This window comes from Hyalella azteca, unplaced genomic scaffold (genome assembly GCF_000764305.2).
Source record: "Hyalella azteca isolate HAZT.00-mixed unplaced genomic scaffold, Hazt_2.0.2 contig6753, whole genome shotgun sequence".
In the NCBI taxonomy this organism is placed as follows: Eukaryota; Metazoa; Arthropoda; class Malacostraca; order Amphipoda; family Hyalellidae; genus Hyalella; species Hyalella azteca.
Genome location: NW_025936905.1, coordinates 154,634 through 170,372, shown reverse-complemented (window position 1 = coordinate 170,372; position 15,739 = coordinate 154,634). Strand labels below are relative to the sequence as shown.

The window sequence follows — 15,739 nt, the reverse complement described above, 5'->3', positions numbered from 1 at the left end:
AAAAATTATGTACATCTTTATACCTTTGACGACGAATAGCTTATTTATATTGACCGGAATGTCTTAATACATCAAAATCAAGTTTTTGGAATCGTAGTACAGGTAAAGTAACTTAATTTACGAGAACGCTATATTAATGGCGTATGCATGTGTACATAGGCCATTCAACAAGCTCTGATGAAGCGGGTGACAAGGAAACAGAGGTTTCTTAAAGATTTAAATAATGAACGCTTTCTGAACCTTTTAAAACTTTAATTCCGTCCTCAACAGCCTCACGACTAAAATTATAAAGGTTTTATTACTAGAGCGAAGACCTTGACTAAATATCGCGTAATGTAAAGTAATCACAAATACTCACCGTCACGTGCAGCAACAATTAGATATTATCTGCTAAGCAGAAATATTTATTTTGATTACAGTTTACAACGAATATCGGGAATCACGAAATTCAAATAGTAAAGCATGTTAGGGTGGACCATTAGCCGCTAGTTTGCTATGAAGAAGAATACAACTACATAACCACGGCCACGAGCTCTGCGGTGAAGAGACCAGCGGGACAAGAAGGAAGTGAAGGAACGAACAAGAGAAGGAAGAAGTGAAGGAGCGAGCAAGACAAGGAAGAAGTGAAGGAGTGAGCAAGACAAGGAGGAAATGAAGGAGCGAGCAAGACATGGAGGAAATGAAGGNGAACGAGCAAGGCGAGGAGGAAGTGAAGGAACGAACAAGAGAAAGAGGAAGTAAAGGAACGAGCAACAAGAAAAGGAGCAAACTGAGGAGTGATGTAGGTAAGAAGGAAGTGAAGTAACTAGTATCAGACTTCGGCGTGAAAGCACGGAGCCATCACAGGTGACCAGGTTGCAGCGGTGGGAAGTTGCTCGGATAATATCCTTGTAAAACAATTAATCTCGGCCCTCAAAACACTGTCGAGGTGAAATATGCAACAAATACCCTGAGCACAAGTGAACTGCCGCGTCAGTTGGAAATGTACTCTATATAAAAATATGACTTTTAGTTAACAATGATGCCAAAAAACGATTACCATGAATTTAGCCATGAAGAATAAGATGAAGTTCAAAGAAACACTTGATCTGGTATTATGTTTATGCTTTTTCATCATACGTATGATCTTTTCATCGAAAAATGAGATATATTTACGGTAAATATTTTTATATGTAGTTTTTTACGCATACATAGTCCGTATGCAGTTCAGGTCATCGTTTAACAGAAGTACATTGTACAAGTGCAAGGTATGTACACCGACAATTCAGCTATCTGACATAACATAACATAACATAATGATGTCGGCGCTGAAATGTAGGCCTGATGTGGCCTGTCGCCGATTCTTTTCCTTTTCGTGCCTTGTTATGCCTGATTCGTGCCTGACGCTTCGTTATATGTGATTAATTAGTCAACTGTACAGTTACAATTATTACAGTTAAATTTAGCACAGCTGATTAATCTCAATTGCCATTCAAGGGAATGTTTTCAAGATCTAATGGTGAAGCTCTTTAGCCATGCATTCTGATGTATCCAGAAAAGGGAGTGTTAGAAGCCTGTTGGTCACGGTCTTAATGTAGATAATTAAATGAAAAGTGAAAGAAATCAACCAACAAATGCCTTTTGACTCCTGCAATTAGGTTACAGTAACATCGAATTGACACAACTAGTTCAATTTCTTGAGCACCAACACGCAAAAAAGTTCTATTTGAAAAATTTTCTATTGAATTCGTAATTTCTTTGCTTGAGCAAAGGGTGGTTTGAAAATAACAGCCTTATGAATGTTATTGAAAGCTACACAGATTGTAACCTGTATATATCTTCATAAATATTTATACAGCGTAAGAAGCTCAACAACATTAACCTTAAACAGTATGTACTTTTCGTGTGAACGCTCAGAGCAATAATTGAGACATTGTCCAAATATTTATGCTCTGTTACGGTTATTTGGGTATGTCTGACCCAGTATGGCCCGGCAAAAGGCCGGATCTATACTTCCGCCCTCTGTTCGTTCTATGTATGTGAAATTGCACCAATATTCTCACAATAACCCCTTAATTTTTCTGAGTATAATGACTCAACAAAAGACTTGAATTAACTGCATACAATAATGTTGATACACTATATATAATTGCGATACTAAAGAGGTCAGTTAAAAAAATAATTTATAATTCAGGCCATCTTACCGCAGGGAATATATTTTCTCATTTATGGATGATTTTTTGGCAAAACAAACCAATGTTCATACATTTTTCGGCTAAGATTACATTAAACTCTTGGTTAGAAGACTCTCCGGCGTGGCCCATTGTTACTATGTTCACAAGATGGTTGAGCATAAATTCTAATAACAAGTAGATAACTTAAGAATGCGATGATAAGCGGGAATTATTATTTTGTATAGATGGATGCCTCCGCAGAAAGTAATTAAATGATCAAGTTTTATTAATTACTGATCGTTGAATTACCCCGTACTTGCATCCTTCGTCCGGTCTGAATACCGAGGCCGTGAAGATGTGTGATCTAAGCACATTTTTTTTCAGAAAAACACAAAACTTTTGTGTAAGTTTAAAAACACCTTCTCTGTAAATGATATTCTGCACATCACTGCCGCCATATCAAATGATGCCTTCGCAGAAAGTAATTAAAGGATCAAGTTTTATTAATTTCTGATCGTTGAATTACCCCATAGTTGCATCCCTCGTCCGGTATGAATACCGAGGCCGTGAAGATGTAGGATCTGAGCACACTTTTTTTCAGAAAAAACACAAAATTTTTCTGTAAGTTTAAACACACCTTCTCTGTAAAATGATATTCTGCACATCACTGCCGCCATATCAAAAAGCATTCATTATTCCTTCATAATTATTGTCATTTTAACTAAATTTTGAACAGCGAACAGCAAGAATGTGGCTAGATGCGCGGTGATCGCAGCGGCGCCGCTAGCCTCGCTTCTGTCGTTGACCCCAGCACCGTGGCTGTGCTGGGGCTGGTCCAGGTTACCTTGACGCATGTTCGGGTGCAGGAAAATGTCTGCAGAAAGTGAGAACCCGCATATTAAATTATGTTATCTCATTGAATATGAAATTCAGATGTTAAGCATCAAAGTAATCGCGAAGGAAGAAACAGAAAATGAGAAACCTCGTATTAAATTGTGTTATCTCGTTGAATATGAAATTTAGATGTTAGGCATCGAAGTAATCATGAAGGAAGAAGAATTGAGGTGAAATCTCAGTTTTGAAGCCAGTGAATAGACGGAGCGATTTTCGTCGTTGCCCAATCCTATTTGTGAATACATATTGATTTTAACCAGGTTCATATTCCTCATATTCATCTTTATTCGTCTCATATAATGCAATTTTTTTTATTCTTTTCTCGTTTACAAAAACAGAATGACAAGAAATTTTTACGGATATTTTGTGATAAACAAGAAACTTTCCAATTGCCTAAAAAATTGTATTCACATATAATTGCTTATTTTATTATGTATATCCTCGGTCCCCCACACGTGAATATTCCCCCCAGCCCCCGCCCCTGAGAAGAGAGGGAGTATTCGGCCCTCATAAATCTAGGTAACGAGGGACCCTCTTTATTAGCCGCTCCTTATGCTGATGTCGCATCCCCTCGTCGCATCAACTTATTTCGTGCTGCTTTTTAGCCTCCCAGGTTCCAGTGTTCGGTGTCTTAGTTTTGTTAAAGTTTACAATACAACTGTAAGCTTTGTCTTTAATCGGTTCATTTAAATGTGCTTTGATTATGGGTTCGTTCTTTTCCCCATGGTCATTTCAGTTTACTATGTCTCTGTTTACGGTGTCTTACAGTGTCTTACACAGTGTACGGTGTCTTAGTATGGTTTCAGTTTACAATACAACTGTAAACTTTGTATATAATCGGGTCCTTTAAATGTGCTTTGATTTTGGGTACGTTCTTTTCCTTATGGGAATTTCAGTTTACTATGTCTTTGTTTACGTGTTCTTCACTCCGTACAATTTGGGGTGCTAGGCCGCTGTGTACGTGTTACACTTCACTTAGTTAATTTCAGCTTACCATGTTTAACTTTGAGCAAGTAGCTCAGATATGTCCTTTTGCCGGCCTAAACTAGATCAGGATGACTCACATTAGGCAATAAAAGGCATAAATAGATGGACAGATGCTCACTCATTTTGCTAGGTGTGCGTCAGGGCACGCGCGGGGTGGGGTACGTTAGGGAAAGAGGGGAGTTTGGTACGTCAGGACATTGTACACTGAAGTTGTTCACTATAAACCTTGTATATGAATTTATTGGGGATGTGACTACCATCACAATGCACATGTTGAGCACGTAACTACCATCACAATGCCCGTGTACAAGCACACATTACAAAGCACATGTACAATACGTAACTACCATCACAACGCACGTGTAGAGCACGCGTTGTCTCGTATCTAGCGCGCAACAGAGCGTCTCAAGTATAGTTCAAGAAGAAGCTTCGTAATCCCGCTATGAAGTTTGAAGCCAAACGAATTTTGGCAGCATCGCAATGTTTCCAAGCGCGTAGCAAGTTCCTGATGAACTGAGTTATAATTAATGAAGTGATGAATGTTGCCTGCTTCGCCGTGAATGTTGTAGAGCAGAGTGTACGAGAGGGGAATGTTGAATGATTGTTGTTCCTTCTGTTGGATATCGTGGAGTACAGTGTTGAGAATTGGATCTTGACGTGAATAAAGGAGGTGATAAATGATAATTACATATGGTGATGAGTTAACATGGTGATGAGTGAACATGGTGATGAGTGAACATGGTGATGAATGAAATTTTTGCGCTTGAAGCTCTAGAGGAAAAAAAATTCCTATCACGGACAAATTATGGGAAATTTCATGGGGCTGGTGAGGGTGGCTGGTGAGGGTGGCTGGTGAGGGTGGCTGGTGAGGGTGGCTGGTGAGGGTGGCTAGTGAGGGTGGCTGGTGAGGGTGGCTTGGGGAGAAAATGCAGCGCGATACGATAATGGAAGAAAAAACAGTAGCTTATGATGAGGGATGATGAGTGAACAGTAGCTTGTGATGAGGGATGATGAGTGAACAGTAGCTTATGATGAGGGATGATGAGTGAACAGCAGCTTATGATGAGGGGATGTATGATAAACATTATAAGGCGATGATGAGACATGATTAGTGTGTGCTCTTTTGCCAGCAATTCGATCAGGAAGCGAGGCATATCAATAATTATTGATGAATAAATATAAGAAACGAAATGAATAGCAATGTGATACTCACCGTTGTAAAAAATGTCTATGCTCGGTAGCTCGGTTGAAGGTCGGGTGATTTCTGAAATTAATAAGAATACACTCATCATGAAATTATGTTTAAAGCGTTTCATACATTAACTTACAGTTGCTGAGTTCATACATTAATTTTATGTTGAAATAGAGTAACTATAGTTACACTGTAAAGTAAGAGCCGAATAAAAAACTAATGTATGAGTTGGCTGCGGGTTAATATGGATAATTTACTGATATTTCTTGTTACTTGAATTGATGTATTGATTTGGGGCTACAAAGCAGGATTCCGTTGAGTTGCGCAGTAAGGATCTTGCTGCTTAAATTTTATTTTATTTTTTTTTTCAAATGCATGCAGGATAGAATATCCATTAATATCTAGGTTGATATTGAATAGTTTTTATTATCTATGTTGATATTGAATATTTATTAAAGTCTAGGTTGATATTGAATATTTATTAATATCTACTGTAAGTTTGAATATTGATGTTTTCAAATTATGACTGTAATCATCGTACCGTTGAGCTGCACAGCAAGCTTGCTCCTAGAGCTGTCGTTGTTGATGGATTGAAAACAAAAATTTAGCAATATCTACTGTAAATATAAATTGAAATATTCAAAGAATGTCTTTAATCAACGTACCGTTGAGCTGCACAGTAATTATGGCTGTAAACAACGTACCGTTGAGCTGCAGAGTAATTATGGCTGTAAACAACGTACCGTTGAGCTGCGCGGTAAGACTCTTGCTACAAGAGCTGTCGTTGTTGATAACGAAAATTCGATAATATCTAATAATATATAATAATATCAATAAGTTTGAATATTGAGGTATTGAAATTATGACTGTAATGAACGTACCGTTTAGCTGCACGGTAATTATGGCAGTAATGAACGTACCGTTGAGCTGCAGAGTAATTATGGCTGTAAACAACGTACCGTTGAGCTGCACGGTAAGACTCTTGCTCCTGGAGCTGTCATTGTTGATGGTAGCGCTGCATGTGTAGGCGCTCACATCACCGGCCTGCACCCCGGCGATGCGTATCGTGGATACCACCACCGGGGGGGTGTCCCCCACCACAGACTCGGTCACCGTGTAGCGCCCGGCTGACATAATATAATATAATAAATATATGAGATAAATATTAAACATATTGGATTTCAGAATTTATTTATTAAAATACTTTCTTTTGATAATCTGTAAAATTCACGATATTTTGTTTATATTTAACTGTGCATGATACCACTTTGGCGGTAAGTAATCGGATACATAATTTAACTATATATATGTAACTTTGAAGCTAAGAATGTATATTTTTTTGTTTATAAATCTCAAATAATTCAGGGAAATCAGAGAAATGTTTAATGAATCCCGCAAATTCTGGAAATAATTGTACGCTTAAAAACAATAAGAAATAATGACATGCATGAAATATTTCTGAGATTATAAAATTCCTAGGTTGTTTGAAAATTATTGAGAAATAACCCAAATTTTAAAATGGAAAGAACGTATTGCAATTTTTTCGCAATACTATAAAACTCTGCCGTTATATCTTCATCCAAAATGATCATTTTTCCGCAGCTCACTCACCCGAGATAATCATCTTGCCGATCTCACATCCCCGGCCTGCACCCCAGCGATGCGTATCGTGGATACCACCACCGGGGGGGTGTCCCCCACCACAGACTCGGTCACCGTGTAGCGCCCAGCTGACATGGAATAATTAGTAATAATATTCAATGTATGAATATTATTGAATTAAATTTGAGAAAATTTAATGATTTAAATGCAAATTTGAATAAAATACTTATAATTGTTCTTTCGAACTATTAATTCAACGCCAATATTAATGGTGTTGATATGTGTTTGAAATAGACGTCTGAAATCATCTCGAACTATGAAAATGCTTAGCCAATGCATCATTTTTTCAATGAAAAGTATGTTCATCATCGATGAGACAATATATTGGATTAAAATATTAAATATATTGGACAATAAATAAATATATTGGGTTACCGAATTTATTTATGATAATACTTTCTTAGATGATCTGTAAAGTTGACGATATTTTGTTTTTATTTAACTGAGCATGATAACATTTTCACGAAAAAGATGTGAATACACAGGGCAACTTTATATATAAGCACCTTCGATGCTTAGAATGTATATTTTATGTTTAAAATGTGCAAATAATTCTGGGAAATTTGAGAAATGTTCAATGAATCCCGGAAATTCTTTAAATAATTGTACGCTTAAAAACAATAGAAAATAATTAATTACTGACGATATATCTAAGATGATATAATTTTTCTGTTATTTGAAAATTATTGAGAAATCTTTCACTCTACACAATTATTTGAATTTATTGTCAAACAAATGCACAATTCTCCTTTATGAGAAATCTTGGCACAATTGCACTTTTTGTGCAATACTATAAAGCTCTGCTCATATCTCCTCACCCGAGATAATCATCTTGCCGGGGCCCACTCACCCGAGATAATCATCTTGCCGGGGCCCACTCACCCGAGATAATCATCTTGCCGGGGCCCTATAATTATAGTTCATTATTACATTTATTATTGTTTTATTTATGATGATAACGAGAGTAGTTATTTAGTTTCAGTTAAGACTTCACAGAACAGAAAAAATGGAATATGGTGGAATAAAAATGGAATAAAAGTTTTATTGTTTATAAAATAGAATATAAGGTAATATAAATCGTACATATCGTTTATAATACTCATTAAAGCATATGTTGGAGCAATAAACGATTCGAGTTCATAGATAACTGCGGTAAGTAACAACCAAAAGAAAATATGTGAGTATATAGTAAATAGAAGCTATGTAGTGTGATAGAATCTATGTTAAATTATACGTTCTTTAAGTTATTATCTACAAGAAATACTTTGAGTGATACACTTGAGTGTTACACGCTCATATTTTGGTATCAAACTCGCAGCTCACTTTGAACATACAGCGCTTATTTAGCGCTGTATGTATGTAGCGCTTATTTACTAAATGCCTATGAGAACAAAAGCGTAATGTAACAGGCTGCTTTCGTATTTACTAGTAGCATTAACCATGTTATTTAATAATACAAATGATAATAATAAGAGGTATAATGGCCACACATAAATGGTTTAAAAACAAAACACAGACAATGACACCTAATAATACAAATGATAATAATAAGAGGTGTGATACAAACAAATAAATGGTTTAAGAACAAAACATAGACACTGACACCGGACGTTGAGCGTGATGCGCTTGCTGACAGAGGGCGGCACGGAGTTGTTGGCGATGCAGAGGTAGTGGCCCATGTCAGACCGTCCCGTGCTGACGTAGCTCAGCGTCGTCTTGGTCAACATCGTCCCGCCCTGGGACACCGTCTCGCTCACCACTGACCAAAGTCAGGACGTGTGAGTAAGTGACAGATTATTCATGTGGGTCCCGCCCTGGGACACCCTGGTCCCGCCCTGGGACACCGTCTCGCTCACCACTGAGCAAAGTCGGGACGTGTGAGTAAGTGACAGATTATTCACGTGGGTCCCAATAAGAATTTTAAGTTGAAATATCGTTGATTAATAATTATTCGATGAAAACAAGTCGTAATCAATGTTGTTTCACATGCATTTGCCTGGACTGACGTGTAATTTAAGTGGAAATGTTGAATAGTTTTCTGTAAATTGCGGTAAAAAAAGATTTATGATTCAAGTTTCTACTCGAGGTTACTAATGCGTTCACATAAAAGACTTGCCATAATTTTTAATTTGATTTCAAGTAAAAAAATGAACTCCTGTCCACATTTGTAGCGGAGATACTAGGCATTAAAGTATGCTTACATTGTGTTAACGATTTTAATAATACTAGGCACAGCACGCTGGCGCTTGAATTGAGTTGAGGATATAAAAAATATTAAATTATTTTACGGTTTAGTTCTACTTTGGGGAGGCGATACGTTGCTCTCGTTTTTCTTAATTCTTACAATTAATCGCTGGTAACGGGAGAGATTAGCGAATAATCTCGAACTTTAACACAAGAATGACATTTGTGCGGCTCACTTCTATTGCATAACTTGTAAGGTTACCATCTGTTTTGATCATTTTTCATCTGTGGCTGTTTTGATCTTTTCCTATTTAGTTATTTTGTAAAAATCTGTTCTTATGGATGGAGGAACGACGAGCTTTGTTCGATAAGACAGGCATGGTCTTATCGAACCTTATTTCAGAGAAGGCGCGTTCTTTAGAATTGCTCGAAGACTTGACATTATCGAACAAGTGGCGACAGTGCGAGCGTCTGAGTTCGATTGTGATACATAATTGGCTTCGGCAGATGCTAGCGCCTACAGTTTCGATGCACTTCAAAGCTAAATACGAGAATCACAACAACTTTAATTCGTTTTAGTATCAAAAATTGAAGTCGTTTCAGTAGGAAAAAATGTAATTCGTTTAGTAGATTCATTGCGCAGGGCAGTTCGTTCGATTTGAAAGATTGATTAAAGTGAAAAACTTCAATATTGCACAAACGAAATAAATTAAAATAAAAATAAAAACAGAGTCAGAAATTGTTGAAGGTTTTAACATAAAATTTTGTTGGAACTTTAATTTTTCTTAAATTCTAAGACAGTTTGATATGGAGCTGCTGTTTTTAAATTTTTATAAATATATTTCAGGAAATAGTTCTCATAGATGACCGTTGAACTTATCTTTGAAGCTGCCTGTGATCGTAATAAGCACCAAGCGTTAGTTCTTCATTAAAGGTTCTAATTAAACAAATTGCAACAAAGCAACTCCTCGCAAAACTTTCATCGGACTTGAAACAACTTTGCTGTAGAGTCTAAGCCCTCGAGGATAAACCACGAGGCTACGAAGGATCACTGATGAACAAGCAACTTGAAACTAACGTTACCTAGTCTTGAACTAGTAAAACTGCAGGACTTAGGAACGCTTGACTGTTTACATGGTTAGTTTAGTTACTGAACGTATCTTGAGGGACGAAAATGTAGGTTAGTTGAGCTATTGAACGAATTGAGAGGAACGAAGTGAAGAATTATTTTGATAATGTGCGTATTGACAGGAAAAAAATGTTTGGAAATAAAAATTGTAATTATTATAAGATAGAGAGAAGCAGTAAAGCGATTGTTAAAATAAGGGAAATAGATTATTGGTGAAGGATATAAAAAATATTATTTTGAAAAATGTCCATGGATGTAAGTAAAGATAAGTCAACAAGGAAGATGAATGCCATGCCTACCACGCCAGTGGCATGCAAGTCAGTGCATGTGAGTCAGTGGCATGCAAGTCAGTAGCATGTGAGTCAGTGACATGCAAGTCAGTGCATGTGAGTCAGTGGCATGCAAGTCAGTAGCATGTGAGTCAGTGACATGCAAGTCAGTGCATGTGAGTCAGTGACATGTGAATCAGTGGCATGAAAGTAAATGTCACGCAAGTAACTGGATGCAAGTAATTGATATGCAAGTAAATGTCATGCAAGCATGTTGTATGAAAGTAAATATGATGCAAGTATTTGCCATGCTTCAGTTTTTAAGTTTAGCCGCCATTTTAAGATGTAGTGTTGTTCATTGCCCGCGATTTCCCTCCTCCTCTTGTAGGCCTCGGGGGAAATTACACGGCCTACTTGCGAGTGATCATTTCTCTAACTTTATTCGCTAGTTTTGAATATTTATCGAACTTAAGTTTGGCGAAGCTTGTCTTGCTGCGATGTTTTTTTTTGTTTAGAGAAAAGGTGCAAGGAAAATCCAGAAACGAAGGCTCAATAATTGAGAAGAAAATAAACCTTAATTTAAGGTAATTTCATATTTGAAATGATTGGTGTAGTGATGCGTAAAATTACAACATCAGAAAATATTTTGTAGCTGTAAAATAATTTATAACTGCAGGACTAATCAGAATATGAAAATGACGGTCTATCTGACTGACGCTAATTATAGGAAATAAGTTAATAATCTTCGTATGAAGAGAACCAAAATCATCAAGTTTATCAGAACGATAAAACGCAGGTTCTTAGACAGGACCGATGTGGGTTGCAAGGCAGGATATGTTATCAGAAAGAAAGGGAGGTACAAAATTTGAATGATTTAAATGCAAATTTGAATAAAATAGTCATAATTATTCTTCCCAACTATTAATTTAACGCCAATATTAATGGTGTTAATATGTGTAGTTTGAAATAAACGTCTGAACTCATCTCGAACTATGAAAATGCTTAGCAAATGCATTATTTTTTCAATGAAAAGTCAGTTCATCATCGATGATACAATTTTAATCAATAAAATAACTAAATTTAGTCGGTAGAAAAAAATCTAAATCAAATCCCGGCTTAAAAATGGAAAAATATTTTAAATTTGAATTAAATCCTCTCAAATAAGAATATACCTTTGATAATACTTGTATTCCTGTAGCATTGAATTGATGACGAAGCTCGTTAATGAAACTTTTTAAAGAAAAACATAGGGGTTTTATTAATATCCCTGATATTTAAGTCATTAGAAATTTTGCGATCTTGCTGCGATGCAAGATCGCAGGTTCAAATGCCGTTAACCTAATATTAGGATAAACCATTGCCATAATTTGCTAGATCTTTTTGCGTAGTTAGAAAGTGCTTTAAATGATGGAGAAACATTAATTAATAATGAAATAATAATAATTTAATTTAAAATTTGTAACAAATTTGAGTAGAAGTACATGACACAAAAAAGTAACAAGATTCGAAGACAAACTTTGGGCAAATCTGAAGCGGCCTCATTTAAGGCATGCCAAACTAAAATTCCAAAACCATCCTCATAAATCCCAAAGAAGTCGTATGCCTAATCTAAACAAACACATTCATGCACTCACCATAGCTCATGGTGTTGACTTGAATGAGTATAAGCAAGTTAAAGAAGAGCTATAACTCATGGAAGCGTTGACCAGGAACGTCCCCGAGGGTGTGCTTGCTCCAGGGCCGCTGCAACACTTGTGAACACACTTCTTGCGCGCCCACCGACTTATATACGCGCTTCGCTTAACTGTGCTACCGACAATTAGGCTCTCTTACTCCAGGGGGAAAACTTTGAGCCTTTGCGCTCACAGTTTCTTTTGAAATCGTGGCGCTGCAAGTTTGAACTTAAGTTAAGTTGTTGTTGCTCTCAAACATCCGACGGTGACCACGACATCCGGCTATTGAGAGATACAACTTAGTATTGTTGATTCTTGTGAACATACATGTATGTACTTCAGAATATAGGATATTTATTGATTGTGTACCGATACAATCAAGAAAGCAGTTATAAGTAGAAATGAAATTGAAATAAGCTTTCATATCTATACCACAACTCATGGGCTACAATCACGGTCTTCTACTTTTGGAAAAAACTCTAGTTCAAGTAAATTAATATGTATAATTTCTATTTAATCCTCGCCCATTCTCTGTAACCGTTATTCACTTCTGAATATTTATTCATCAATGTAGACTACTGTCTACATTATAATATAGATTTTCTCATATATAAATCTAATTAAGTGCTACCGTTAATCTGTAAATAGTTTTTCCTTCTCTAGCATCTTATCTTAAAACTTAAGGCCTGCGTTCTCCTTCTCCAAGCTAGAGAGAACTCAGTATTTCCATCTAAAAAATATCAGAAAATCAGAAGAAGTGCGAGTTTAAAGTGTCTGGTGGCAGTGGTGGCCGCAGCGGCGATGCGTGCAGATAAGCTCCGTGTAAAACTTTACAAGATATACGGCCGCGCAATCTCTCCAAACGACGCCCAGTCTAGCCTCACTATGTTGCTCTGTTTTGACTTGCGAACGAATATTATCACTTATATTTATGAAGCATTTCTCATCGATGAATTGATGAATGACGTAAAATTATTGTTTAAATCGAGAGAATTTTTATCCTGAATAGACTTTATTTGTTGTGCAAAAAGTATTTTTTTGAATAATATATTTTATATAGTTTTTCCCGATAAAAGAATTCCTGGTCGCAAATTGACGTTTCAAATCAGACAAAATGGAATTTAGAAACCCTCTGACAAATAGCAATGCCAATGCGAAAACAAATTTTTTATTTCAGTACAGAAGGAATTTAAAAACCTGATTCCAACTATAAAAAAACTTATAAACGAAAATTCGCACAAGCATACAAATTCTCCATGGAAAATTCAGGCTAGGATATATATTCAGGCAACAGGCTGGGAATATTCAGGCTAGGATGAGATGCTTGTCGAGGTTCCTAGCTCGTGGCAACACAAAGTCCGAGGCTGATTTAATCTAAAGCCTCTCCAGACATTCGTTTCCATGGCACCCAGATTAAACCAACAAATTTCTCGCTTCCGGGAGCAAGAAAAACTCGGTGTCTTAACACATGCTTTGGGTGGCCGCGATTTTCCCTTTGGGAGCTCAAAGTTGACGAGAAAAAGAAGAAGGGATTCGAGACAGCTTCCGACACCTTAAAAAAGGACATGGCTTCAATTTTTTATTCAAAGAAAAGAAACAATGTTTAATTTCAATATAGCCTAGGTGAGGTTTAACGGAAGGTTTATGACACAACATTAGTTTCTTAAAATTTGTGGAGTAGGATATTACTGCAATATTAAATTGGTTAATGAGTGTAAAGAAGGAATCAAATTTGCCTCAATAATTTATCCCGGAAGGCTTTTAAGTCGAGGGTGTAAACGTCAACTTGTCTACGGATTTTAAGCCTGAGATTCAAGTATCTTTTTCGACGAACTATATGAACAAAAATATTTTCATATTTTGCGTTAGAATAGTTATGAAAGTATGAATTCATTATAGTACAAGGTATTCTTGAATAGTATTCTTGAAATTAAAAATAAGCAAATATTAGCCGACTGGAACCGAATATACTGAGTAACGATAACAAGAGCCGCCCTTCAATGAGCAAGATGCAATGATCTATTGTAGGAAAACAATTATTATGTTTTAAATGGAATTAAAGCTTCAGTAAACAAAATTTACGTGATTGAGTTGCCAATTGAATTAAACAAAATGAAGTTGCCTCCGACATCTTTTCGCAATAAAATTCCATTATTTCGTCTCAAAGCTTCAGTGTACACTGTGCGGCCACAAGGAGTTGGAAGCCAACATTTTATCAGTTTAAAAAACATGTATAAGTTGAAATAATAGTTGTTGAAAATGTAACCTTGCTTTGCAAAGGAATTTTAGTTATTAATGATTTCCATAATACGCTCGCTCTGAATCCCTTTTGATAGCATTGAAGTACAGGGTGCGGCGTGGGAACTTACTCTTTTAAAAAAATCACAATCCGCCCTTCAATGAGCAAGATGCAATGAGCTATTGTAGGAAAACAATTTTTATGATTTAAATGGAATTAAAACTTGAGTAAACGAAATTAACGTGATTGAGTTATAAATTAAACAATATGAAGTTGCCTCAGACATCTTTTCGCAGTAAAATTCCATTATTTCGTCTCAAAGCTTCAGTGTACACTGTGCGGCCACAAGGAGTTGGAAGCCAACATTTTATCAGTTTAAAAAACATGTATAAGTTGAAATAATAGTTGTTGAGAATGTAACCTTGCTTTGCAAAGGAATTTTAGTTATTAATAATTTCCATAATACCCTCTGTATCACTTTTGATAACATTGAAGTACTATGGTCTGATATTACGTATGGAAAATTTCCAGCGACGATACATTGAAAAAATATGAGTATTAAATAACTGAGAAATTTAATTCAAATAACTCACTTTCGAGCAAAATTTTCTCTGACAAGTGAATATAGTTTGATCTAAAATTAACTTGAACCTTTTTTGGTAAGTTGTAAATTGTTTTTTTTTATCTGAACCACAATAATTCACGCCAGTTTAATCAAGATAAAATCATTACTCTGGTAATTCAAACGAATTACCCGAGTAATTGTTTCTGTCGGCAAAATGAATTAGATTCGTAGACGTCTAGATGAAAATAGTGCCCAAATTGCCCTAATATCTGAATATCTTCATCCGAGCACTTGGAACTGATCTGCATTATTCAGCATCATTTCTCTATTGTGCGTTATACGCAATAACACCGGCAGGCATTGTGTGCCTGTGCTTTGCGAGTCGCTTTCATCTGCTCCCAAGGTTGTGGAATGTGCTCGTTTGGAATGAATCTAAATTACAAGTTTATTTAAAATCAAATTAAGTGCAAATCGAACAATATCGATTTAATACATAGAAGTGTCCCGTTATATTTTAATAGCAATTATGGTTAAGGACAAATTCGTAAATATACAAGTTGCGATATTCTTTATTTCATTGACGATGAAAAATAAAACTATAGAAATATTTTCATTCCAGTGGTTGGGAATCTTCAATTGATCTGTCGATCGATTATAATGAAACGATAATACAACGTTTAGAATTTAATGGTCGTGCACCACGAATACTGAAGTCGGTTTTCTTTCAGTCAGCTAAGTTACATTAAATTAATTTGTAATGTAATTACATTACATTAGTTACATTAAATTCTC

At 36.1% G+C, this 15,739-nt stretch overlaps 1 protein-coding gene across 1 annotated transcript in view; it reads right to left on the bottom strand.

The window, feature by feature from the left end:
• Positions 1-2,845: 2,845 nt before the first annotated feature.
• LOC125178065 (hemicentin-2-like) overlaps positions 2,846-15,739 on the bottom strand; it is a gene marked incomplete in the record, with an annotated part of 64,244 nt that continues 51,350 nt past the window's right edge. The window contains 3 exon segments of the mRNA XM_047880990.1: positions 2,846-3,027; positions 6,186-6,353; positions 8,492-8,647. Coding sequence (XP_047736946.1) covers positions 2,846-3,027; positions 6,186-6,353; positions 8,492-8,647 — 506 coding nt within the window.